Genomic DNA, 27,062 nt, shown 5'->3' on the forward strand with positions numbered 1-27,062 from the left:
CAGCTCCTTCAAGGTCAGTCCAGTCACTTCAAGGATGCCATCCATCCATCTTGCCCTTGGTCGGCCCCTCTTCCTTTTGCCTTCCACTTTCCCCAGCATCATTGTCTTCTCTAGGCTTTGCTGTCTCCTCATGATGTGGCCAAAGTACTTCAACTTTGTCTCTAGTATCTTTCCCTCCAATGAGCAGTCGAGCTTTATTTCCTGGAGGATGGACTGGTTGGATCTTCTCGCAGTCCAAGGCACTCTCAGAACTTTCCTCCAACACCACAGCTCAAAAGCATCGATCTTCCTTCGCTCAGCCTTCCCTAAGGTCTCCCTTTCAAATATATGATACTATATCTGTGTGTGCGTGAATCATCTATATCTATGGATGGCTCTTTGTCAGGAGGGCTTTGATTATGTTTTCTTGCCCTGGTGAAGGGAGTTGGACTGGATGGCCTTAAGTATTTTCTGCTGGTCATCAAGGTTCTGTGTAGGAAGTTTGCCCCAATTCTGTCATTGGTGGGGTTCAGAATGTTCTTTGATTGTAGGTGAACTATAAATCCCAGTAATTATACCTCCCAAATGTCAGTCTATTTCCCCCAAATTCCATCTGTGTTGATATTTGGGCATATGGAATATTCGTGCCAAATTTGGTCCAGATCCATCATTGTTTGAGTCCACAGTGCTCTCTGGATGTAGGTGAACTACAACTCCCAAACTCAAGGTCAATGCCAACCAAACCCTTCTGGTGTTTTCTATTGGTCATGGGAGTCCTTTGTGCTAAGTTTGGCCCAATTTCATCATTGGTGGAGCTTAGAATCCTCTTTGATTGTAGGTGAACTATAAATACCAGTAACTACAACTCCCAAGTGACAAGATTCTATTTTGCACAAACTCCTCCAGTGTTCACATTTGGGCATATTGAGTATTCTTGTAGAGTTTGGTCCAGATCCATCATTGTTTGAGTCCACAGTGCTCTCTGGATATAGGTGAACTACAACTCCCAGACTCAAGGTCAATGCCAACCAAACCCTTCTGGTATTTTCTGTTGGTAATTGGAGTCCTTTGTGCTAAGTTTGGCCCAATTTCATCATTGGTGGAACTTAGAATCCTCTTTGATTGTAGCTGAACTATAAATACCAGCAACTACAACTCCCAAATGACAAAATCATTTTTTTTAGTGAAGGACATACATTGGGTTGTTAGGTGTCTTGCGTCCAAATTTGGTGTCAATTCCCCCAGTGGTTCTTGAGTTCTGTTAATCCCACAAACAAACATTACATTTTTATTTATATAGATGGGATGTGAGTGGATTCCTCCTTGACTCATGGCAGATGCTGCCCCCTGGTGTTTGACTTGGGCACAAAAAGATGCTGATTGAAGACATCTACCTGTCCATCTCTTGTGTCAGGGATCTTTGTGCAGTGCTTTAAACACAGCGGTGAGTGTCCTTGTCCATGAAGCATCTGACCTTGAATCTTTTCCATGTTTCTATTTCTTGGAAGAGTCTGTCTCCTGGGCAGCTGGTGTTTAATACCATCTGACGGTGTCCATAGATGGTATAATTGGCATGCAGCCTTGAGCCTCTCACTGCACACTGCAAGAAGTTGTTCTTCAAAAGCTCCATGGCAAAGGTGGCTGGAAGGGCCTTCATGTAGTCCCCAATGAAGCTGACACCAAAACCTTTACTGTTGTAGCCCAGGGTGTGAGCCCCTACCCAGTGCCAGCCTCTGCCTTGGTACAGGTACCCATCACTTCCAACAATAAAGCTGTGCAGAGAGAAAAGACAAGTTTTAGGGTGGCAGGAATGGAATTTGTTATTCTGGGTTTCATAATATGAAAAAGAGTGGTATTTGTTTTCTTCGGAGCAAATGCACATTTGACATATCATCCTTGTGGGAGGCTTCTCTCATGTCCCCGCATGAGGAGCTGGAGCTGATAGAGGGAGCTCATCCGCCTCTCCCCGGATTCGAACCTGCGACCTGTCGGTCTTCAGTCCTGCTGGCACAGGGGTTTAACCCACAGCACCACCGGGGGCTCCTAACATGAGGGTTGATTATGGTATATTCAAAATAAGCATACTTCTTAGAAATGATGGGCTCGTGTGGATTATAATTTCAGGTCAAATTATGTGATGCTTTTAGACATATTGAGTAGTGCTGCTTCTTTGTTTTGTGATTGATTACTTTTTTGTGTGTCAGGAGTGACTTGAGAAACTGCAAGTCACTTCTGGTGTGAGAGAATTGGCTATCTGCAAGGACGTTGCCCAGGGGACGGCAGGATGTTTTTCTTCGCGGAGAAGATGGGGCAATGCTGACAGGGGATAGGGAAAAGGCAGAACTACTTAATGCCTTCTTTGCCTTGGTCTTCTCACAAAAAGAGAGTCTTCAACCTCAGCAAGATGGAGTGGATGAGGGATTGGAGGACATCCAACCCCAAATTGGGAAAGAAGTCGTCCAGGAATACCTGGCCGCTCTTAATGAGTTCAAGTCCCCAGGGCCAGATCAACTACACCCAAGAGTACTGAAGGAACTAGCGGAAGTCATTTCGGAACCATTGGCAATCATCTTTGAGAGTTCTTGGAGAACGGGAGACATTCCAGCAGATTGGAGGAGGGCCAATGTGGTCCCAATCTTCAAGAAGGGAAAAAAGGACGACCCAAACAACTACCGTCCGGTCAGCCTCACGTCGATACCAGGCAAGATTCTGGAAAAGATTGTTAAGGAAGCGGTCTGCAAACACTTAGAAACAAATGCAGTCATCGCTAATAGTCAACATGGATTTATCAAAAACAAGTCATGCCAGACTAATCTGATCTCTTTCTTCGATAGAGCTACAAGCTGGGTAGATGCGGGGAATGCCGTGGATGTAGCGTACCTGGATTTCAGTAAGGCCTTCGACAAGGTCCCCCATGACCTTCTGGCAAGGAAACTAGTCCAATGTGGGCTAGGCAAAACTACGGTGAGGTGGATCTGTAATTGGTTAAGTGGACGAACACAGAGAGTGCTCACTAATGCTTCCTCTTCATCTTGGAAAGAAGTGACGAGCGGAGTGCCGCAGGGTTCCGTCCTGGGCCCGGTCCTGTTCAACATCTTTATTAATGACTTAGATGAAGGGCTAGAAGGCATGATCATCAAGTTTGCAGATGACACCAAATTGGGAGGGATAGCCAATAGTCCAGAGGACAGAAGCAGAATACAAAACGATCTTGACAGGTTAGAGAGATGGGCCAAAACTAACAAAATGAAGTTCAACAGTGACAAATGCAAGATACTCCACTTTGGCAGAAAAAATGAAATGCAAAGATACAGAATGGGGGACGCCTGGCTCGAGAGCAGTACGTGTGAAAAAGATCTTGGAGTCCTCGTGGACAACAAGTTAAACATGAGCCAACAATGTGATGTGGCAGCAAAAAAAGCCAATGGGATTTTGGCCTGCATCAATAGGAGCATAGTGTCTAGATCTAAGGAAGTAATGCTACCCCTCTATTCTGCTTTGGTTAGACCACATCTGGAATACTGTGTCCAGTTCTGGGCACCACAATTCAAGAGAGATATTGACAAGCTGGAATGTGTCCAGAGGAGGGCGACTAAAATGATCAAGGGTCTGGAAAACAAGCCCTATGAGGAGCGGCTTAGGGAACTGGGCATGTTTAGCCTGAAGAAGAGAAGGCTGAGAGGAGATATGATAGCCATGTATAAATATGTGAGAGGAAGCCACAGGGAGGAGGGAGCAAGCTTGTTTTCTGCTTCCTTGGAGACTAGGACTCGGAACAATGGCTTCAAACTACAAGAGAGGAGATTCCATCTGAACATTAGGAAGAACTTCCTGACTGTGAGAGCCGTCCAGCAGCGGAACTCTCTGCCCCGGAGTGTGGTGGAGGCTCCTTCTTTGGAAGCTTTTAAGCAGAGGCTGGATGGCCATTTGTCAGGGGTGATTTGAATGCAATATTCCTGCTTCTTGGCAGGCGGTTGGACTGGATGGCCCATGAGGTCTCTTCCAACTCTTTGATTCTATGATTCTATGATTCTATGATGTTTTACCCTCTTTGTGGGAGGCTTCTTTCATGTCCCCGCATGGAAAGCCAGAGCTGACAGAGGGAGTTCATCCGTGCTTTCCCCAGATTCGAACTTCCAACCTGTCGGTCTTCAGTCCTGTCAGCACAAGGGTTTAACCCATTGCATCACTGGGGGCCCAGGTCTGCAAACCTGAGTGCTTAGGCATGCTTCTGAAAATGTGTTAACTGTGTATTAAATGTGGTACACACATATGCCTTTTGAAAAGGAAAAAGGACACCAAGCAAGTAGAGATGTTAGGAGCTTCTTTGAGTTTCTCACCTTTCATCACACATGAATGAATGCTCACCTGTAGCCAATATCATCCCAGCCACGGACATCCTGGTGGAATCTCTGCATGGAGCGCATGTCAGCTGCACATGCTGAGAAGGTTTGGCATGGCTTTGAAGGACTGCTAGTATGGTGGACATATACAAAGTTCAAGGGCAGAGTAAGCTGTGCTGGTGTTCCTCTATAGGGCCGGGCCCCCCACATGCATCTTGGGATGATTGGAGGACACTCTGGGGAAGAGGAGTCAAACAAAAAAGAGTTACAGAGCAGAACAGCAGACATTATGCTTTGGGAAGCTGCAAACTGTTAAACTAAGGCACATTTGAGACATGGTAGTTAGGTCTAGTTCCAATAACATGTTTGCCTGGTGACTGCAGGAGCCCAGGTAAGCTAGAACCATGATGTGATGTTATCCTCAATATCCCTTTTGCATAAATGTAAGCCCCATGTGAAATTTTCCTATCTCATAGGAGTAAAATATATTTTGGGTTGTTGTAGGTTTTTTCGGGCTATATGGCCATGTTCTAGAGGCATTTCTCCTGACATTTCGCCTGCATCTATGGCAAGCATCCTCAGAGGTAGTGAGGATGCTTGCCATAGATGCAGGCAAAACGTCAGGAGAAATGCCTCTAGAACATGGCCATGTAGCCCAAAAAAACCTACAACAACCCAGTGATTCCGGTCATGAAAGCCATCGACAATACAAAATATATTTTCCTCATCACATGGGGGAGGCATCACTTAAGTGCTGAGGCGCAGTGTTGTAAGCAAAGCCTCCAATGACACTTACACCCCAGTTGGGGTGGGGTCTCAGCTGGAAGTTACACAACATTGTGTGATGGCCAGCGTGGAGCTCTGTCCTGAAGCCAGGGTAAAAGCACCCTAGAACACTTTGTTAAGTTAGTGTGTGTTGCACTCCAGGACAGGAAAAGCCCTCTGACTGTAAACACCACACCATTGATTGGAAAACAATCATTTTATTTTAGACTAACTGTCCCCTGCCACGCGTTGCTGTGGCCCAGTCTGTTGATCTGGAAAATAAAGTAATGAGAAAGTGTTGGTTTCTCATATATGTAGTTTCTTTATGCTTGTGGATAAACAGTATTTCTTGCTGTTTCTTTGTCAGTGTTGATGTGGAGAGTGTCTGGTTTGCCCACCCTGGAACATGGAACATATAATTGTCCTTCTTTAAGGGTCCCTTTCAAATATATGATACTATATCTGTATGTGTGTGAATTATATCTATCTTCTCTATTTATATATATATCTATCTATGTCTGGATGGCTCTTTGTCAGGAGGACTTTGATTACCTTTTCTTGCCCTGATGAAGGGAGTTGGACTGGATGGACTTAAGTATTTTCTGTTGGTCATGGGGGTTCTGTGTGGGAAGTTTGCCCCGATTCTGTCATTCATGGGGTTCAGAATGCTCTTTGATTGTTGGTGAATTGTGAATCCCAGTGACTACAACTCCCAAATGTCAAGGTCTATTTCCCCCAATCTCCATCTGTATTCATATTTGGGCGTATTGAGTGCTTGTGCCAAGTTTGGTCCAGATCCATCATTGTTTGAGTCCACAGTGCTCTCTGGATGTAGGTGAACTACAACTCCCAAACTCAAAGTCAATGCCCACCAAACCCCAGTATTTTCTGTTGGCCATGGGAATTCTGTGTGCCAAGTTTGGTTCAATTCCATCGTTGATGGAGTTCAGAATGCTCTTTGATTGTAGGTAAACTATAAATCCCAGCAACTACAACTCCCAAAGACAAAATCATAATTTTTTGAGTGATGGTCACTCCTTGTGTTGTTAGACATTGTGTTGCCAAATTTGGTGTGATTTCGTTCATTGGTTCTTTTTAGGGTACTCATTATGCACTGAGCATATATATATATATATATATATATATATATATAATTAAAAAGCAGCAAGTAAAAAGCACTTTAAAGAAATAGGTAAATCCAATTAGGTATGAAGATAAGCAGGAGCTAAAATAGTCCCGGGTAAAGTTCAGCAAAGTCCATAAAAACAAAGTCCACACTTCTCTAATATATTTCAGGAAAACAGGAAACATTAATCCAAGGCATGAGTAGGCATTCATACATTCCAAGAATCCAAGCCATGAAACAAGAAATACTAAGACAAGAATCTTCAAAGCAAAGCTTTCATGAGACAAGTACAAGAACTACACTTGATTCCAACGATGCTTCATCTGACTATATTTCCCATACTTGGAATTTTTATCCCCTCATTAAGCACTCAGGAATTGGCTTAGCTTTACTTGAGATTCCTTTATCTTTTTCTGTCAGAGCCTGGCAGAACGCTAAAGGCACTGTTCGGCCTGTCTGTTTTGACTAATTTCGTCTCGTCTATCTATTTGCTCATTAAGTTATGCAGCTGGGCTAGGTGCCCAGTTGTTTTCAAGCCCCAAATCCTGGGAACTCTGTGGTAGCAATTCAGGGAGTACACTATCATCCCCACACCCTTCAGGGACATTCTCATGGGAAACTACACTTTGCACAGGGGTCTCCTGGTCCTTCTCCTCATCAGTATCATTGACCAAACCATTGCCATCTTGAAATTCATTGGCATCACTTCCCACATCCAAAGCACCCTGATCCTGAAACACAATCACAGGCTGAACTCCAACAGTGTAATGGGATCTTTAGAAACCAATGAAGCCATTTCGATGGATTTGCAGCAACTGTAGTTACATATAGACAGGCCAGACATCTAATGTTCTGTTGCGCGCTGGGCCTGTAAATAATTGTCTTTAAATAGGATGTGCGACTTGAGCCCAGCAGGAAGCCAGGGCCCCCCCGAAGAGAAGTTCTCAGAGGTTTTCCACCACAAATGGTCTTTAGATGGCTTGTGAAGTATAACAAAGTCCTTTATTAATGAACATTAAATCTAGAAATAGTTTTCTAAGATCTACAGAAACACTCGCTGGAACACCTCAGCAAGTGAGAGTCCAAAAGTGGCAGGCTCAAACCCAGAACCTCAACCAATGGCTGATTCCAAATGAGAGATTCCCCCCTGGGTACACAGAAAACTGGGCAACTTGGAAGGCGCTGAACAGATTGCGCTCTGGCACCACGAGATGCAGAGCCAACCTCAAGAAATGGGGCTACAAAGTGGAATCCATGACATGCGAGTGTGGAGAAGAGCAAACCACTGACCACCTGCTGCAATGCAACCACATGCACAATGGAGGACCTTCTTGCAGCAACACCGGAAGCACTCCAAGTGGCCAGATACTGGTCAAAGGACATTTAATCAACTACCAAACTCACAAATTTTGTATTTTGTCTGTTTGTTTGCTTTGTTCTGTTAGAAATGTAATATAATTGACTGGCTGCCCTGACACGACAAATAATAAATTAATGAACAATCAAACAGAAATTTCTCTTGACTTCTGAAAGTTAAACAAATGATTCCAGGCTTTTATGCAACTGGTGGCTTCCAAATCTTGTTCATGAAGAACAGGCAATTGTCTTCAATAACTAATTCTTTGCTTTAAAGGAAAATCCCCTTTTTAACTTCTCCCAGGCTGACTGTAATCTTAAATCTTATTGATGTGGGCTCCGCTACCGGGTCGAATTGTGTCTCGAACGCCGAGTGGACCTACCAGTAAGGCTAGTAGATTCTCCAGCTGGAGTTCTTTGGTCTTTAGGGCTGTTTCCCTGGAAATCTTTGGAGATTCTTATGACTGTTCTCCCCCGGAAAGCCTTAAGGGTTGAAACCTTTGTACAGGAGAAGCTTGCACACGTCCTGTACATTAGTTTTCCTTGCTGAGACTAACTAAAAATGGTTCCCTTCCCTTCCCAATTGTCCTGAGCAAGGGGCGGAACCAAAACTTAACGATGATGGACAGGTGACTTGCCCTATGACTGCAACCAAAGGAAGCCACCTATCTGCAGAATTCCTGGAACCTTGGACTGCAAGCAAACATTTAATACAAAGCAAAGAAAATTGGAGCTCCTGGTACAGCCGTACCAGAACATCTAAGCTAGAGAAAACAGCAATAAAATAAGTAGTTCTATTCAAGAGATATTCTGAACTACTTGCAACTTACCTACATATAATGCCATGAATTCTTCTACCGCTTGATTTGCAAGAAATCCTGTTTCCTCACTTGGGATACCTTCGAAAAGGGGACTGTCTTTATGCAGCTGCCTAAGTAGTTGCATGGAACGCCGTACTTGGTCCCTTAGTTTTTCCTCGCTCACCAGGGCTGCAAAGTTATTTCGTCGGAAGTTGCTCTTAGTCACACGATTTTTCCACTTCAGGCCTTTTCTTCCATAGTAGTCACCCAGGAGGGCACTGAGACTGGTCATTGGCTCAGATTTCTCTGCAACAAAGGTTCCCAGAATGAGGCCGTCCATGGCACCATTGATGAAAGCATCAGTAATATTGGAGGGAGGTCCCATCAAGGTGAATGTATGGGGTGCAGAGATGTTATCCCAGCATCCATTTGGCCCCAGGGCCACTTCACTCTGGTTGGTCTCAAAGAGCAGGAAAGCCATGCCAAGGTCCATAGCTATTGTGGTGGCAAAGAGAGGGTCTAGAGTTAATTGTGGCTCTGGATGAGAGTTATTTGATGAGTCAGTGACCAAAGGTGTGGCAAGAAGAACTGTGTCCTTCCTTCTCTTGGATCCAACTGCTATTCCAGCAAGGAGAGGACTGAGGGAAATTGTGGTCCCGTCAGGAGTTAAGACCACCCCATGTTCTACCAAGGTGGCATCAACTGTGTGATTTACCAGGTTTCTGAGGAAAGTCCTTTGCGGCTCGTTCAGGTATGATATATCTGATGGCACTGAAGTCACGGGGCAAGGGAACTGCTGCCACAACTTGCCATTGCAGTATTCTACTTCCCGAAAAAGCTCCTTTACAGCCAGGTCCAGAGTCCCATTCAGATGGAATTCCAAATCTTTTAGAATCCCAATCACTGAACTCATGTGGAATGTCAAACTACCTGGAAATGGGCAGGAAAGAAAGAAAGAGAAAGGTTTGCACAGGCAGGCAGGAAATGACATGAAGAATGCAAAAATCAATTCATCCAGGGTGCACAGCTGACTAATTCTTGAACCCAGCATGCTGTACAAAAGGCTGGGCTCCCTGACCCAAAACACAAAGGTCTCATTTGGGACAGGTCTGGTTCTATAGTTAGCCCTCCAAATTAATGGGACTTTATTTATTTACTACATTTATACCCCACCCTTCTCACTGCGAAGGGGACTCAGGGCGGCTCATAACAGAAGCACAATTCAATGCCCTGATACATATAAAATAAAACAATATGAACTATAAAATTACATAATTAGAACATATCACTTAAAATAATTACTTAAAACACACAGTCTAAAAGCATATTCCAGGAGCCATTCCAATTGTCATTGTTCATTATTGCTCTGAGAAATTGTTGGTCCTACAACCAGGATCTAACTTTCTTCCCGAAGGTCAGACGTTTCGCACACCTCTGGTTATTAGTAGGCTTGTGTTGGGGTTCAGCCTGAGTTAGAACTTGAACCTGATTCTCTGTTTGTTCCTCCTGATGCTAATGAAAGTATATTTACTGATGCTAGTGGAAATGTACCTTTTGATGCCCATGCTCCTGAAATTAGTGAGGAAGAATCTGCTGTAGGTTTGGAAAATGCCAATGTTCCTGAAATTAGTGAGGAAGGAACTTCTGTAGATTTGGAAAATGAAAGTACCAGTGTTCATGAGAATGTTTCAGAGGGAGACCTTGAACTTTCCCTCCCTTCTGCACCTGTTAACTGTAATGACAACAGAAGGAGCCAAATTTGGGAAGACAGAAATAAAACACTCAGTTTGCGTCGATCCTCCCGAATTCAAGAATTAAAAACATTGGCTTCAAAACAGAAGGGCGGTTCACGGAACCCATTCTTGAGTTTTAATTGCAATACGCCAGGCTGATTGCCTCAGTTCAGGCATCGTTTCAGAATTGATGAAGACCTTGGCAATTCTCCCAGTTCCCTGGCCATAGTATGGAAAGATTTCTAGGATATCAAGTACGGTTAGTGGATTGCTAACAGATTCAAGTATTTCCCAGAGAGGCTTTTGGTTTTGCTTTGTCCATTTAAATTCATGTTTGCTGATTTTGCTGTGGTTTTGACTTGCATTTTTCCTTTATTTTGTAACCATTTTTCTTCAATAAAAAAGGATTGTTTTTCACAGCCAAGTGTGGTGGATAGTTATCTTAGGCCTCGTTCTCTACTCTGGATTGTAACAGCTTGGTTGATCCAAAAAAATAGTTTAAAACTTGTTTGAATGTAGAAGGAGCTGGTGGTTTGATTCAAAATTGAATTCTGAATTTTTCTGGAAAAAAATCGGAACTTTCCAAAATTTCCGAAACACTTTGTTAATGGCGGACGTGATTGCACAATAGTGTCTTTTTAGGCAACGCAAAGCAAACAAAGAAATAAACAAACAGCTCTGAGAGCTTTAGGGGCTTTTTGAGCTAATTTCATGAGTTAGGGAAGGATAGGCAGGAAAGTATGTGATTTCTAGTGTCTTCTAAGGCAACTCACAGCAAACAAAGAAAATAACAAACAGCCCTGCCCTTTTTGCTTTAGAAGCTGATTTCACTACTTTGGGAAGGAGAGTTTGTGTTCAAAGAGTGGCTTGAATTAATGGGAGATCTAGTACTTTTGAGGTAATGTGCAACACAAACTAAAAAAACACTGAGGCCAGAGAGACCAGCTACAATGTTGGCTTTTAAAAATGTTGGAGTGAGTGCTTTGGTTCCTCTGTGTTGCTCCTTCCACCCACGCCACTCACCCACACACTACCCTCATGGTGGCCACCCAACCCAAACCCCAACAACAACAACACTTTGAAGGCAAGCAGCAACCCAGCAGCCAAGCACGGCTGGCAACAGCCCTTCTCCCAGCCCTTCTTCCTTCCTGCTTGCTTGCCCACCATGTTCTTCTTCCAACCTCCCTTCAACACAACCTCCCTTCCCTTAATCTTTGTCTTTCTCTTTCACCTTCTCCCTTCCCTTCCTGGCTCCAAATGAGCCTCTGAGCCATGTGCTCCCCTTTATATACAGCAATGGCTGCCAGTGCCGAAACCCCTCCCCTCCCCAAAAACTTCTCCCCTGATTGGCTGGGAGGGGAGGCAAGGAACCTCCCAGCAGGCTAGAGAGCTGAAAATACATTGAATTATTTCCGACTCACTTCCTGAGTTGTAACAAAAATGGCGGAAAAAGCTTTGGAAGGGCAAAGGGACTTCCGAGGTTTTAGAATGCTTCGAAATCTCTTCAAAAAGGTAACTTTAATGAAATTATTATGAGTAACGAGTAATCTGACGTGGCTCTATCCATGCCTCGTTATTAGTCTTCTTTGTCAAATAGCTCTGGTGCCTCACCAAGCTACCACACTAATGATTCCATAGCACTGACCCATGGCAGTCAGTGGCATTAAACTGCATTAATTGGACACTATAGATGCACCCCCAGGGATATCACATGCTCTTGTTTATTTCACAGAAGTCTTGGCTAATTTGGGTTGTTGTAGGTTTTTTCGGGCTATATGGCTATGGTCTAGAGCAGGGGTCCCCAAACTACGGCCCGCGGGCCGTATGCGGCCTGCCGAGGACATTTCTCCGGCCCGTGCAGCATGGCCTGGCCTGGCCATGGCCACCCAGCGCCGCTCCGCCAATCACGGGAACCCTCTCTTCCGGCCGCTCAGCTCGTGTGGGAGGGAGAAGCCTCCCAGGTGGGTCCTCTGGAGACCAGAGGGGCTGGAGCAGAGGGTTCCTTCCCGCTATTGGCGGAGCAGTGCCGGGTGGGCGTGGCCAGGGAACGCCGCCGTTCCCTGGCCACGCCCACCCGGCACCGCTCCGCCAATAGCGGGAAGGAACCCTCTGCTCCGGCCACTCTGCTCTCCATGGCCACAAGGCGCCTCCCACTCCACTCCTAGCCGCGCCGGGAGAACAAGCCCCGCAGCGCCACTCTGAAAAGGTTTGACACATTTGGGCGCATCAATTACTATTATTATTATTATTATTATTATTATTATTATTATCATTATCAGTGGCAAGTTTGGTCCAGATCCATCATTGTATGAGTTCACAGCAATCTCTGGATTCTATTTCCCCCAAACTCCACCAGTGTTCACATTTGGGCATATGGAATATCAGTGCCAAGTTTGGTCCAGATCTATCATTGAGTCCACAGTGATTTATGGAGGCAGGTGAACTACAACTCCAAAACCAAAGGACACTGCCCGCCAAACCCTTCCAGTATTTTCTGTTGGTCATGGGAAAACTGTGTGCCAAGTTTGGTTCAATTCCATCATTGATGGGGTTCAGAATGCTCTTTGATTGTAGGTAAACTATAAATCCCAGCAACTACAACTTCCAAATGTCACAATTCTATTTCCCCCAAACTCCACCAGTGTTCACATTTGGGCATATTGAGTATTTGTGCCAAGTTTGATCCTGATCCATCATTGTTTGAGTCCACAATGATCTCTGAATGTAGGTGAACTACAACTCCAAAACGAAAGGACACTGCCCACCAAACCCTTCCAGTATTTTCAGTTGGTCATGGGAGAACTGTGTGCCAAGTTTGGTTCAATTCCATCGTTGGTGGGGTTCAGAATGCTCTTTGATTGTAGGTGAGCTATAAATCCCAGCAACTACAACTCCCAAATGACAAAATCAATTTTTTGAGTGAAGGACACACATGGGGTTGTTAGGTGTCTTGTGTCCAAAATTGGTGTCAATTCGTCCAGTGGTTTTTGAGTTCTGTTAATCCCACAAACGAACATTACATTTTTATTTATATAGAAGTGTGGGGTTGTTTTTTTGGGGGGAGGGGGTTGCAAATAATATATGTGCAGAGTGCCTAGGAATTCATTCATGTTTTTTTCAAAATATAATCCGGCCCTCCAACAGATTGCGGGACTGTGACCCGGCCCTCTGTTCAAAAAGTTTGGGGACCCCTGGTCTAGAGGCATTCTCTCCTGACGTTTTGCCTGCATCTATGGCAAGCATCCTCAGTGGTAGTGAGGTCTGTTGGAAATAGGAAAAAGGGTTGTTTATATATCTGTGGAATGACCAGGGTGGGACAAAGGACTCTTGTCTGTTGGAGCTAGGTGTGATTGGCTAATCTCTTTGGACGGTTTCCTGAAGGATCACACAGGCTTCCAAGTGTGTTGATTGAGTCTTACCTGTACTCATCACAGGACTACAAAGAAGCACAGTCACAAATCCCAGCCGTATCAGGAACATCTTTCCAGGAGGGTGAAGAGCAGCCTTTTGACAGTGGAGTCAGATGGCACCTGCAATGTAGTGGGAGGAAGAGGAGAAAACACAAAGCAGTGATGAGGGTCTGGGCCACCAAAGTATCTCTGAAGACTAACAGGGAATGAAGGTAGCCTATTCACACAGCATTCCCAGATGGTGCCGCATGTCTTGCTGAATAGAAAGGTCCATTTGGACAGCCTGTGAGGCGGACCATGAGTTTTTGCCTCTCTTCATTTGAGCTACGGCTGTGTGCAGACTGGATTTCCCCCACCTCTTATGCCTGGAGGCTTGTAGGTGGTGCTGTAGGACAATAATTGGTACGGCATGTTCCATTTTTTGTATTACTCTGGTCAAATCAGGTTTTGGTAACATTGGAAGTTGCATGCTAGGAAAGCTGAAACTGACCTTCCTCCAGATGAACAACCTGTTTTGCTATAAGAGATGACTGAATAACTAGAATAGTACTAAATACACACACAAATACACCAACTAGGGTTTTTTTAAATGTACCTGTTAGTGAAAATAAGAGTTCTCACCCACGTAGATTTATTTATTATTATTTATTTACAACATTTCTACCCCGTCCTTCTCAGCCCCTGAGGGGGACTCAGAGCGGCTAACACTGGCAAGAATTCGATGCCACAAACATGACAATATAACAACACTATAAAGCCATAAATCTATATATGTGTGTGTGTGTGTGTGTGTGTGTGTGTATATATATATATATATATATATATATATATATATATATATATATATATATATAAATGCTCTGTGCATAATGAGTACCTTAAAAACAAAAGAACCAATGAACAAAATCACACCAAATTTGGCCATAAGACGTCTCACTACACAAGGAGAGACCATCAATCAAAAATTTATAATTTTGTCATTTGGGAGTTGTAGTTGCTGTGATTTATAGTTCACCTATAATCAAAGAGCATTCTGAACTCCACCAATGATGGAATTGAACCAAACTTGGCACACAGAACTCCCCTGACCAAGAGAAAACACTAGAAGGGTTTGGTGGGCATTGACCTTGAGTTTGGGAGTTGTAGTTCACCTACATCCACACAGCACTGTGGACTCAAACAATGATGGATCAGGACCAGAGGCGGCCCTAGGTAATTTTCAACGGTAAGCAAACAGAATTTTGGTGCCCCTCCCCCCCAACCAATCACTGATATATATTTTCTGTTTGTCGTGGGAGTTCTGTGTGCCATAATTGGTTCAATTCCATCATTGGTGGAGTTCAGAATGCTCTTTGATTGTAGGTGAACTATACATCCCAGTAACTACAACTCGCATATGTCAAGGTCTATTTTTCCCCAAGAGCGCCTCAAGAGCGCCCCTGGGCAAAATCAACTATACTGCAAATGCATACCTTGCGTAATGGGTTGAGCCGCCCCTGATCAGGACCAAACTTGGCACAAATACTCAATATGACCAAAAGTAAACACTGGTGGAGTTTGGGGAAAATAGACCTTGACATTTGGGAGTTGTCGTTACTGGGATTTATAGTTCCCCTACAATCAAGGAGCATTCTGAACCTCACCAATGAAAGAATTGGGGCAAACTTTCCACAGAACCCTGATGACCAACAGAAAATACTGTGTTTTAAGGTAGTCTTTGGCGACCCTTCGGACACCCCCCTGGTGAGGACCCCCCCCCCTGGGGTCTTGACTTCCCAAGTTGAGAAATGCTGCCAGTCCAACTCCCTTCACCAGGGCAAGAAAACATAATCAAAGCCTTCCTGACAAAGGGCCATCCAGCCACTCACACACATATATGTATATAACAGATGCGGTTTCAAAGATTTGAAAGGGACCCCTAAAGAAGGGCAATGATATGTTGCATGTTCCAGAGTAGGCAAACCAGGCAATCTCCACATCAACACTGACAAAGAAACTGCAAGAAATACTGTTTACCCACAAACAGAAAGACATTACATATATTAGAGACCAACACTTTCTCATTACTTTATTTTCCAGATTACCAGACTGGGCCACAGCAACGCGTGGCAGGGGACTGCTAGTACACAATAGATTAAAAACAATAAAATTAATTATACAGTCATGTAGCAATTTCCATTATTACAACAATCATATGGTCCAGTTCAGTGTCCAAAATACCGTTATGCCTGCTAGTCAAAAGCCTGGTTCCAAAAATACGATTTCAGTTTTTTCCTAAAAGAAAGGAGGGAGGATGCCGATCTAATCTCACTGGGAATGAATTCCACAAGTGGGGGGTCACCACTGAGAAGGCCCTGTCCCTTGTCTTGTTTCTGGACATTCAGGTGGTAAATGTGGTCAAGGATGTCTTTTATCAGCGAAGGCTGAAACACGAGCTGTGTCTCAAACAAGATTTATTTGTTTATTTATTTATTTACAGTATTTATATTCCACCCTTCTCACCCCGCAGGGGACTCAGGGCAGATTACAATATACACATATATGGCAAACATTCAATGCCAAAGACACACAACAGCTAGACAGACAGTCAGAGGCTATTTAAGTTTTCTGGCCACCAGGGGAGCTGTCGCTTTCATCGTCCATCTGCGACAGTGATGAAGTACTTCTGCATTCCCCGCATGCTTTTGCTGGAGTACTTTTTTCCATCATGGTTATATAGACGACTGTGTAACTTCCAGATTAGATTAATGTCATGACTGTACACAGAGTTGACCTTGAAAAGTTCCTTAGAATTACAGTTGGTTTGTACTGCAAGTGATGAAGGCATATATTTTTTCGCAATACAACATACATGGCCAGACCTTCTCAATACATGTGACCATCCTCTTAGTTTTTTTTTTTTTTAAAAAAAATACATTCACATTGCGGTACTAAGGATTTAGTACCGCAATGGGTTAAACTCTCATGTTGCTGAACCACTAACCTGAAGATTGATACAATCTTACATGATGGATATGACTCATTCTGCACAGTCCGAATCCGTGAGACGGGGTGAGCTCCTGTCTGTTAGCCCTAGTTCTGCCAACCTAGCAGTTCAAAAACATGTAAATGTGAGTAGATAAATAGGTACCACTTCAATGGGAAAAGGCAAAAACAATCTTGACGGCCACATGACCAGGAGGTGACAACACAGATTCCAGTCATTTCAATTTTTCTAACATTCATAGGAGCTCCCGGTGGCGCAGTGGGTTAAAGCACTGAGCTGCTGAGCTTGTTGATCGAAAGGTCGCAGGTTCGATTCCGGGGAGCGGCGTGAGCTTCTGCTGTCAGCCCTAGCTTCTGCCAACCTAGCAGTTCGAAAACATGCAAATGTGAGTAGATCAATAGGTACCGCTCCGGCGGGAAGGTAACGGCGCTCCATGCAGTCATGCCGGCCACATGACCTTGGAGGTGTCTATGGATAACGCTGGCTCTTCGGCTTAGAAATGGAGATGAGCACCACACCCCAGAGTCAGACATGACTGGACTTAATGTCAGGGGACTACCTTTACCCTTTACTAACATTCATAGGGCAATTCTTGGGAGGGGTGGGGAATGGATGTTGTGGAAGCTTGGGTGGGAAGAAAGCACCTCCCAGAACCAGAGATGAGCACTGCCTCCAGGAGCATACATAAATGCATTATTCTGCACAGTTACCAATATACTGAATGCAGAAAAGAGCTTCCTCAACATCCATTCCCCACCCGTCCCAAGAATTGCCCTATGAATGTTAGAAAAATTGAAATGACTGGAATCTGCTTCACATTAGATTATATGTTGGCAAAGTCTTAGGTTCACTGAGCAAGGCTATAAGCTCATTGTTAAACAGAAGGATTGTGTTTGGCTCTAAAAGAGAACAGAGAGAATATTGTTAGTGAGAGTGGAATTACAAGGGTGGAAATATGTAAACACACAGAAGTTCTATGGTTCTTCCCACCCACTTTTCTCCTTTTTTTTCTCTTGTAAAGCAGCTGAGGTTGACTTCAGGTTGAATAGAGAATTTAAATCAATGAGTTTACAACTATTTGGGCATTTAAAGGTCTCCTTGAGAACTAGGGCTGTATCTGTGTTATGTGATTTCAGCTACCACAAGAACCATGTGTTTGGGGGCCACTTTATACCCCCATTTCTGAAGGTTGGCTCTGCATCTCGTGGTGCCAGAGCACAGTCTGTTCAGCGCCTTCCAAGTCGCCCAGTTTTCTGTGTGCCCAGGGGGGAGTCTCTCATTTGGTATCAGCCATTGGTTGAGGTTCTGGGTTTGAGCCTGCCACTTTTGGACTCTCACTTGCTGAGACGTTCCCGCAAGTGTCTCTGTAGATCTTAGAAAACTATGTTTCCCAGAAGGCCGAATCACATGGGTAGAAGGCAAAATCAGATGTTTATTTTCAATGGCCATTGAGGCTGTCATAGAATCATAGAATCCTAGAGTTGGAAGACACCTCATGGGCCATCCAGTCCAACCCCCTGCCAAGAAGCAGGAAAATCCCATTCAAAGCACCCCTGACAGATGGCCATTCAGCCTCTGTTTAAAAGCTTCCAAAGAAGGAGCCTCCACCACACTCCGGGGCAGAGAGTTCCACTGCTGAACGGCTCTCACGGTCAGGAAGTTCTTCCTCATGTTCAAGTGGAATCTCCTTTACAATCATGAGATTTCACAAAATTCTGTCTTCATAGAATCATAGAATCATAGAATCAAAGAGTTGGAAGAGACCTCATGGGCCATCCAGTCCAACCCCCTGCCAAGAAGCAGGAATATTGCATTCAAATCACCCTGACAGATGGCCATCCAGCCCCTGTTTAAAAGCTTCCATAGAAGGAGCCTCCACCACACTCTGGGGCAGAGAGTTCCACTGCTGAACGGCTCTCACAGTCAGGAAGTTCTCATGTTCAGATGGAATCTCCTCTCTTGTAGTTTGAAGCCATTGTTCCGCGTCCTAGTCTCCAAGGAAGCAGAAAACAAGCTTGCTCCCTCCTCCCTGTGACTTCCTCTCACGTATTTATGCATGGCTATCATATCTCCTCTCAGCCTTCTCTTCTTCAGGCTAAACATGCCCAGCTCCTTAAGCCGCTCCTCATAGGGCTTGTTCTCCAGACCCTTGATCATTTTAGTCGCTCTCCTCTGGACACATTCCACCTTGTCAATATCTCTCTTGAATTGCGGTGCCCAGAATTGGACACAATATTCCAGATGTGGTCTAACCAGAGCAGAATAGAGGGGTAGCATGACTTCCTTAGATCTAGACACTATGCTCCTATTAATGCAGGCCAAAATCCCATTGGCTTTTTTTTGCCGCCACATCACATTGTTGGCTCATGTTTAACTTGTTGTCCACGAGGACTCCAAGATCTATTTCACACGTACTGCTCTCGAGCCAGGCATCGTCCCCCATTCTATATCTTTGGATTTCGTTTTTCCTGCCAAAGTGGAGTATCTTGCATTTGTCACTGTTGAACTTCATTTTGTTAGTTTTGGCCCATCTCTCTAATCTGTCAAGATCGTTTTGAATCCTGCTCCTGTCCTCTGGAGTATTGATATTCAATTTTCTAATAAAATCTTTTTAAAAATCCTGCAAACTGGTTCTCTTCTTTGGTACTATTATTGCATATGTATAGCATACACATACTCCTGTGTACTGTTTGTGGTTGAAACTTTGCTATCAGATTTTGTGGACTTTCCCCTTCCTAAGTACAGGGTGTGTTTGTTTGATGTACTTTTATTTAAATAAAAGGCAGCTGAAGTCATAGGCTGGATTTGTACAACATGGCAAGGTGGAGTTCTAATGATTCCCACTGTATTGGAAATGAGCCAGCACACTGGAGTCTACCTTCATGGGAACTGTTCATCAACAATGAACTATAATTTGTGTTGTTGAAAGCTTTCATAGCCGGAATCACTGGGCTGCTGTGAGTTTTTTGAGCTGTATGGCCATGTTCTAGTAGCCTTCTCTCCTACATTCAGCAAAGGATAAGAGCAGTGGTTCTCAACCTGTGGGTCCTCAGATGTTTTGGCCTTCACTTCCCTTCACTTCCCCTTCAGTTACCGCCCAGTTTCAAATCTCTCGTTCCTGGGCAAGGTGATTGAGAGGGCAGCAGCGGAGCAGTTGCAGCAATTCCTAGACAACACAGCCGGACTAGATCCCTTCCAGTCCGGCTTCTGTGCGGGGCATGGGAGAGAGACTTTGCTGGTCTCCATCACGGATCCCCTCCGATGCCAGCTTGACCAGGGCGGGTCAGCGCTGCTTGTGTTATTGGATCTCACAGCAGCATTTGACACAGTCGACCACAATCTTTTGACCCACTGCCTTGCTGCTGTTGGAATCAGGGGGACAACTTTAAACTGTCTGTCCTCCTTTCTTCACAACCGTGGGCAGCGAGTGGAGAGGGGAGGCCTGGTCTCTGAGAGGTCCCCTCTATCTTGTGGGGTTCCTCAGGGGGCCATTCTCTCCCCTCTGTTGTTTAACATCTATATGCGACCACTTGCTCAGCTGGTCCGAGGTTTTGGGCTTGAGTGTTACCAGTACGCTGATGACACTCAGCTAGTGCTGAAGATGGAAGGCCGACCGGACTCTGTACCCGATTATTTCCATCAGTGCCTTGAGGCCGTTACTGGATGGCTGCGTGCCAGCAGGTTGAGGGTGAATCCAGCAAAGACGGAGATCCTATGGCTGGTTCAACCGGGCAGTGGGGATATCCAGCTGCCTACCCTGGATGGTGAGGCTCTATGCCCGTCATCATTGGTAAACTGTCTGGGAGTCCTTTTGGACCCTCTGCTGACGATGGAGGCCCAGGTCTCCGCCATTAGTAGAACCGCCTTCTTTCATCTGCGGCAGGCTAGACGGCTGGCCCCCTACCTGTCCAGGGATGACCTAGCTACGGTGATCCAGGCTACGGTATTCTCAAGACTGGACTACTGGAATGCCCTCTACATTGGCCTTCCTCTGTGGGTGATCCAGAAGCTCAAGTTGGTACAAAATGCAGCTGCTCGGCTTCTTGCGGGAATTCCGATGAGATGCCACATAACACCAATCTTATTATAGCTGCACTGGTTACCAATTGAGCACCGTATCACTTTGAAAGTGATGGTACTCACCTTTAAGGCCTTGCATGGTCTGGGGCCGATTTACCTGAGGGACCGCGTCACCCCCTACCAACCCCAAAGATCCCTCCGTTCTGAGGACCAAGATCTATTGGAAATTCCCAGTGTCAAGACCTTGCGTCTAACAGCAACCAGATGCAGAGCCTTTACAGCAGTGGCACCATCACTCTGGAATACTCTGCCACCTGAAGTCCGTGCCTTGCGGGACTTACCAGCTTTCCGCAGGGCATGTAAGACATACCTGTCTCGACAGGCCTTTAATTTTTGATTTTGCTGTTTTTAAATTGTTTTAAATTGTTTTTAAATGTTGTTAGATTTTAGCCATTCTTTTAAACCGCTCCGAGCCCCAGGGGAGTGGCGGCATATAAGTTCGATTAATAAATAAATAAATAAATCCTAACAGCTGGTTGAGGCTTCTGGGAATTGTAGGCCAAAACACCTGGGGACCCACAGGTTGAGAACCATTGGATAAGAGGGATCCTCTAATCACTGCAGGAGTCTACTATATACCATGCAGATGTGGACAAGTCTACATAGGGATGGTTTGGGACCCTCCTACCTTTTCTACCACAAACCTGCACAATCTCTTCGATCTTCCGGAGAGGCCTTTCTCTTGCCCCTTCCTCTATCACAGGCTCGACTTGTGGGTACGAGGGAGAGGGCCTTCTCTGCTGTGGCCCCCCGCTTTTGGAACTCGCTACCTGGGGAGATTAGACAAGCCCCTACCCTAGTGGCCTTCAAGAAAGAGCTAAAAACCTGGCTCTTCCGATGTGCCTTCAGAGGGAGACCATTCAATCCGTTTGTTTGTTTCCACCCACAATTCGCTCTTATGATAAAGCAGCTCCACCTTTAAAAAGGGTGAACCCCACTGCTCCTCCATCTTTGGTTCCTTTCTTGCACATACACTTTGTGCTCCTATCACACCCAGGGTTTTAACCTTTTAACATTTTACCCCATACATTTGGCCCGCCCGTTGTGTTGATTATATTATGTTATGTTTATACTGTTTTATTTCATTTGTTATTTCGTATATTTTGTTACGATGTGATTTTTTTTCTTTACTGTTTTGTGTTTAATTATGTTGTATTATTTTCGGGCTTGGCTCCATGTTAACCCCGAGTCCCCTTTGGGGAGATGGTGGCGGGTTATAAATAAAGTAGATTATTATTATTATTATTATTATTATTATTATTATTATTTGAAACACAACAAGATGAGTCCACAGCAGACACTGCCGCATTATCACAGGGTGTCTGCGCCCTACACCACTGGAGAAATTACACTGCTTAGCCGGTATTGTACCACCTGAAATCCGCTGGGAAGTAGCAGCCAATAGTGAAAGGACCAAGGCTATGACATCTCCAGCTCATCCCCTGTTTGGGTATCAGCCAGCACGTCAATGACTTAAATCTAGAAATAGCTTTCTAAGATCTACAGAGACACTCGCTGGAACACCTCAGCAAGCGAGAGTCCAAAAGTGGCAGGCTCAAACCCAGAACCTCAACCAATGGCTGATACCAAATGAGAGACTCCCTTCCTGGGCACACAGAAAACTGGGCGACCTGGAAGGCACTGAACAGACTGCGCTCTGGCACCACGAGATGCAGAGCCAACCTTCAGAAATGAGGCTACAAAGTGGAATCCTCGACATGCGAGTGTGGAGAAGAGCAAACCACTGACCACCTGCTGCAATGCAACCTGAGCCCTGCCACATGCACAATGGAGGACCTTCTTGCGGCAACACCAGAGGCATTCCAAGTGGCCAGATACTGGTCAAAGGACATTTAACCAACTACCAAACTCACAAGTTTCGTATTTTGTCTTTGTTTGCTTTGTTCCGTTAGAAATGTAATATAATGGACTGGTTGCTCTGACATGACAAATAAATAGCAGACACTGTGCTGGCTGTTGTATTTATTTATTTATTTATTTATTTATTTATTTATTTATTTACAGCTTTTATATTCCGCCCTTCTCACCCCGCAGGGGACTCAGGGCGGATTACAGTGTACACATATATGGCAAACATTCAATGCCAATTTTTGACATACAAACATATACAGACGTACACAGAGGCTATTTAACTTTTTCTGGCCGCCAGGGGAGCTGTCGCTTTCATCGTCCATTTGCGACGCTGATGAAGCACTTCCGCATTCCCCGCATGCTTCCCCGCTAGAATGCTTTGCTGGAGTCTTCTTTATGGCCTCATGAATCAGTTAATTTAGTCTCCCCGCACTTTAAGGTGGTACCTTATTTTCCTACTTGACAGATGCAACTGTCTTTCGGGTTGCAAAGGTCGACAACAGGCTACACACAATTGGTTGGAAACCCACTCCAACCCGGGCTGGCTTCGAACTCATGACCTTTTGGTCAGAGTGATCTTAATGCAGCTGACACTCAGCCAGCTGCGCCACAATCCCAGTGCTATTGGATCACACATCGGACACTTCCCAAGTGTCTAGGACTGTGTGATGTATCGGCGAATAATGCATGCAGATCCCAGTAAGGTGGCCTTTTGCAGCTGGCAGATGGTAATTTTGTCAGCGCCGATTGTGTTTAAGTGCAGGCCAAGGTCTTTAGGCACTGCACCCAGTGTGCCGATCATCGCTGGGATCACCTTTACTGGTTTGTGCTAGAGTCTTTGCAGTTCGATTTTTAAATCCCTATATCATCTCAGCTTTCTCAGTTGTTTCTTTGGAATCCTGCTGTCACCTATTATTATTATTATTATTATTATTATTATTATTATTATTATTAGGACCAACAAACACAGTGCCCAGACACAAATCAAAGAACATGAAAGGCACTTCAGAGTAATTCAACCAGAGAAGTCAGCTATAGCAGAGCACATGATGAACCAACCTGGACACAGAATATGATTTGAGAACCCAGAAATTCTAGACCACTCTGACAACCATTATGCCAGACTACACTGAGAAGTCATTAAAATCTACAAGCATGTGAACAATTTCAACAGAAAGGAGGAAACCATGAAAATGAACAAAATCTGATTGCCAGTATTAAAAAACAATAATTAAGACAGTAAATAGGGAACACCACTCAGAAACAGGAGAACTCCAGACAACAAACAATCAAGTGCTAGCCAACACTTCCCAAACAGAGGGTGCCCCCAGGCAACAGAGGTCGGGCTACCTCTATGCAGATACCCTCACTGATTGATTTTGAAACTTCATAGTTGCTGAATGCCATTCAAGCTTGTTAATTGCAACATTCATACTTGTTTTAAACAGACAAGAATTCTTTCTCCCAGCCTGGACATTCCACAGATATACATTCCACTTGCTTCACTGCCAACAGAACCTTTGAAGATATCAGCCACAGATGCAGGTGAAACGGCAGGAGAGAATGCTTCTGGAACATGACCATATAGCCCAAAAAACTCACAGCAACCCAATGAACTATAAACTTTTACTGTTGCGAATCTGCACATCAAGCTAAATAAAATAATGGACTTAAATGTCTTGGGTGTTTTGAGCTACTTCTACTGTATATCACGATACATCCATATTCCCCATATAGCCTGGGATGTTGTGGACTACTCAGCTTGCTAGAGCAGGGGTCCTCAAACTTTTTAAGCCAGGGGCCAGTTCACTGTCCCTCAGACCGTTGGAGGGCCGGACTATAATTTTTTTAAAAAATCAATTAAAAAATGTCTATGCACATTGCACATATCTTACTTTGCTGTGTGGAAGGGCCCTTAGAGGGGGTTCTTTCTAGCCCTCTTTAGGCAGTAATTCCAGGAGCAGAGAATGGGAAATCTTCCTATTTCTAGTCTGAACAAAATCTGGCTACCAGTATTAAAAAAAACTCTAAATTTATAATTTTAAATAAAGAACAACACTCAAACACAGGGGAACTCCAGACAAGAAACAATCAGGGCCAGCTAATCACCTCTCAACAAAGGATTCTCCCTAAAAACTGTCAGGCTACGAAATGGTAATCAAGGTGGCCAACTGAAACATTCATACCTACCTCCAACAGACAAGAGTTCTTTCTCCCACCCTGGATCTTCCACAATTTTCCTAGTTAAAGGTTTTCCTCTGACATGAAGTTCAGTCGTGTCTGGGGTGTGCTGCTCATCTGCATTTCTAAGTCGAAGTGTCGGCGTTGTCCGTAGACACCTCCAAGGTCATGTGGCCAGCATGACTGCATGGAGCGCCGCGGCAGCCTCCCTTGGCTGGCTCACGCTGTCCATCAAGCCTGACGGATAGCGTGAGCCTGCCAAGGGAGGAGCAGCACTGCACGGCCTACTCGCACGTAAAGCACCTCGCATGAAGAGAGATATTGACAAGCTGGAATGTGTCCAGAGGAGCAGGCATTGTCCCCCATTCTGTATCTTTGCATTTCATTTTTTTCTGCCTAAGTTGAGCAGTGTTTCTCAACCTGGGGGTCAGGACCCCTGGAGGGGTTGTGAGGGGGTGTCAGAGGGGTCTCCAAAGACCACCAGAAAACACAGTATTTTCAGTTGGTCATGAGGGTTCTGTGTGGGAAGTTTGGTCCAATTCTAACCTTGGTGGGGTTCAGAATGTTCTTTGACTGTAGGTGAACGATAAATCCCAGCAACTACAACTCCCAAATGTCAAGTCTATCTTGCCTAAACTCCACCAGTGTCCACATTTGGACATAATGATTTTCATGCCAAGTTTGGTCCAGATCCATCATTGTTTGAGTTTACAGTGCTCTCCAGATGTAGGTGAACTACAACTCCCAAACTCAAGGTCAATGCGCACCAAACCCTTCTAGTGTTTTCTGTTGGTCATGGTAGTTCTGTGTGCCAAGTTTGGTTTAATTCCATATTAGCGGAGTTCAGAATGCTCTTCGTTTGCAGGTGAAATATAAATCCCAGGAACTACAACTCCCAAATGATGGAATCAATCCCCTCAAGTATTCGAATTTGGGCATATCGGGTCTTTGTGCCAAATTTAGTCCAGTGAATGAAAATACATCCTGCATATTAGATATTTACATTACAGTTCATAACAGTAGGAAAATTACTGTTGTGAAGTAGTAATGAACATAATTTTATGGTTGGGGGTCACCACAACATGAGGAACTGTATAATGGGGTCACAGCATTAGGAAGGTTGAGAACCACTTAGATATTATCAGAGGTGCCACCAATATGTGAATGGTAGCAGCTCTATCTTCATCAAACCCAAATGGGGTTGTTTGAGAGGTCTAATTTGATGTCTGGCTATGCAAATGAATTAGATGAACACCATTAAACTGTGGTATAGGGCTCCCCGGTGGCGCAGTGGGTTAAAGCACTGAGCTGCTGAGCTTGTTGACCAAAAGGTCGCAGGTTCGATTCCAGGGAGCGGCGTGAGCTTCTGCTGTCAGCCCTAGCTTCTGCCAACCTAGCAGTTCGAAAACATGCAAATGTGAGTAGATCAATAGGTACCACTCTGGCGGGAACGTAACGGCGCTCCATGAGGTCATGCTGGCCACATGACCTTGGAAGTGTCTATGGACAACGCTGGCTCTTCGGCTTAGAAATGGAGATGAGCACCACACAGAGTCAGACATGACTGGACTTAATGTCAGGGGACAACCTTTACCTTAAACTGTGGTTCAAGGAACAACTGAGACAGAATGGAGGTACTAATGGGTTGGTCATCTACCCAGCTGAAAGTTTTGGAAACTTTTCCAGAGGAGGTTACATCCCCTCTAGTGGGCCAGGCTCAAACTCTAGGGCTATTCTTTATTCCAGCTTTGTCACAACAGCCACGAGTAGCCTCAACACTTATTATCAGCATACTTTGTGGAATTAAGGTTGTTGTCATTCTGCACTGCATGGTTCCAAATGGAAAATATTGACGGGGGCTTAGTACCAGAAGCAAGAAGGTTACAGAATTCTTTAAACCGAAAGGACATTGTCTCTAGTGAGTGCACTGAATAACAGGCAGGTTATTGACTCAACCCCTGTGCCGGCAGGACTGAAGACCGACAGGTTGCAGGTTCGAATCCGAGAAGAGGCGGGTGACCTCCCTCTATCAGCTCCAGCTCCTCATGCAAGGACATGAGAGAAGCCTCCCACAAGGATCATAAAAACATCAAATCATCCGGGCATCCCCTGGGCAACGTCCTTGCAGACGGCCAATTCTCTCACACCAGAAGCGACTTGCAGTTTCTCAGGTTGCTTTTGACACGACAAAAAAATTGACTCAATACCTAATGCTCTTTGAGCAGAAGGGGAGCTGAAAGTACCTCTCTAGCATATGTTCCTAAGGCATTCACATCCCCTTAGCCACCCAGTAGAAAAGTCAACACTTACCTCTCTCTGCAGGAAACGGATATGTGCTGGTGCATCCAGCTTCTGTTGACTTTATATAATTCCCCACTGCTGCCCAGCATTACACAAGTGATTTCCCCATTCTCATGGCCAGATGTGGTTC

At 44.8% G+C, this 27,062-nt stretch overlaps 1 protein-coding gene across 2 annotated transcripts; it reads right to left on the reverse strand.

The window, feature by feature from the left end:
- Positions 1-199: 199 nt before the first annotated feature.
- On the reverse strand, positions 200-27,062 carry PGLYRP2 (peptidoglycan recognition protein 2). 2 transcript variants are annotated; one of them, XM_067464046.1, is made up of 6 exons: positions 26,942-27,062; positions 16,496-16,598; positions 13,522-13,632; positions 8,400-9,299; positions 4,348-4,558; positions 200-1,751 (listed from the first exon to the last, which is right to left on the reverse strand). In XM_067464046.1, the coding sequence occupies exons 3-6, from the start codon at positions 13,580-13,582 to the stop codon at positions 1,412-1,414; spliced, it is 1,512 nt and encodes a 503-aa protein (XP_067320147.1). In that variant the 5' UTR covers positions 13,583-13,632; positions 16,496-16,598; positions 26,942-27,062; the 3' UTR covers positions 200-1,411. The 2 variants fall into 2 exon arrangements, with proteins under 2 accessions (XP_067320147.1, XP_060619517.2); XM_060763534.2 differs by lacking the exon at positions 16,496-16,598.

This window comes from Anolis sagrei, chromosome 2, assembly GCF_037176765.1.
Source record: "Anolis sagrei isolate rAnoSag1 chromosome 2, rAnoSag1.mat, whole genome shotgun sequence".
Classification (NCBI taxonomy): Eukaryota; Metazoa; Chordata; class Lepidosauria; order Squamata; family Dactyloidae; genus Anolis; species Anolis sagrei.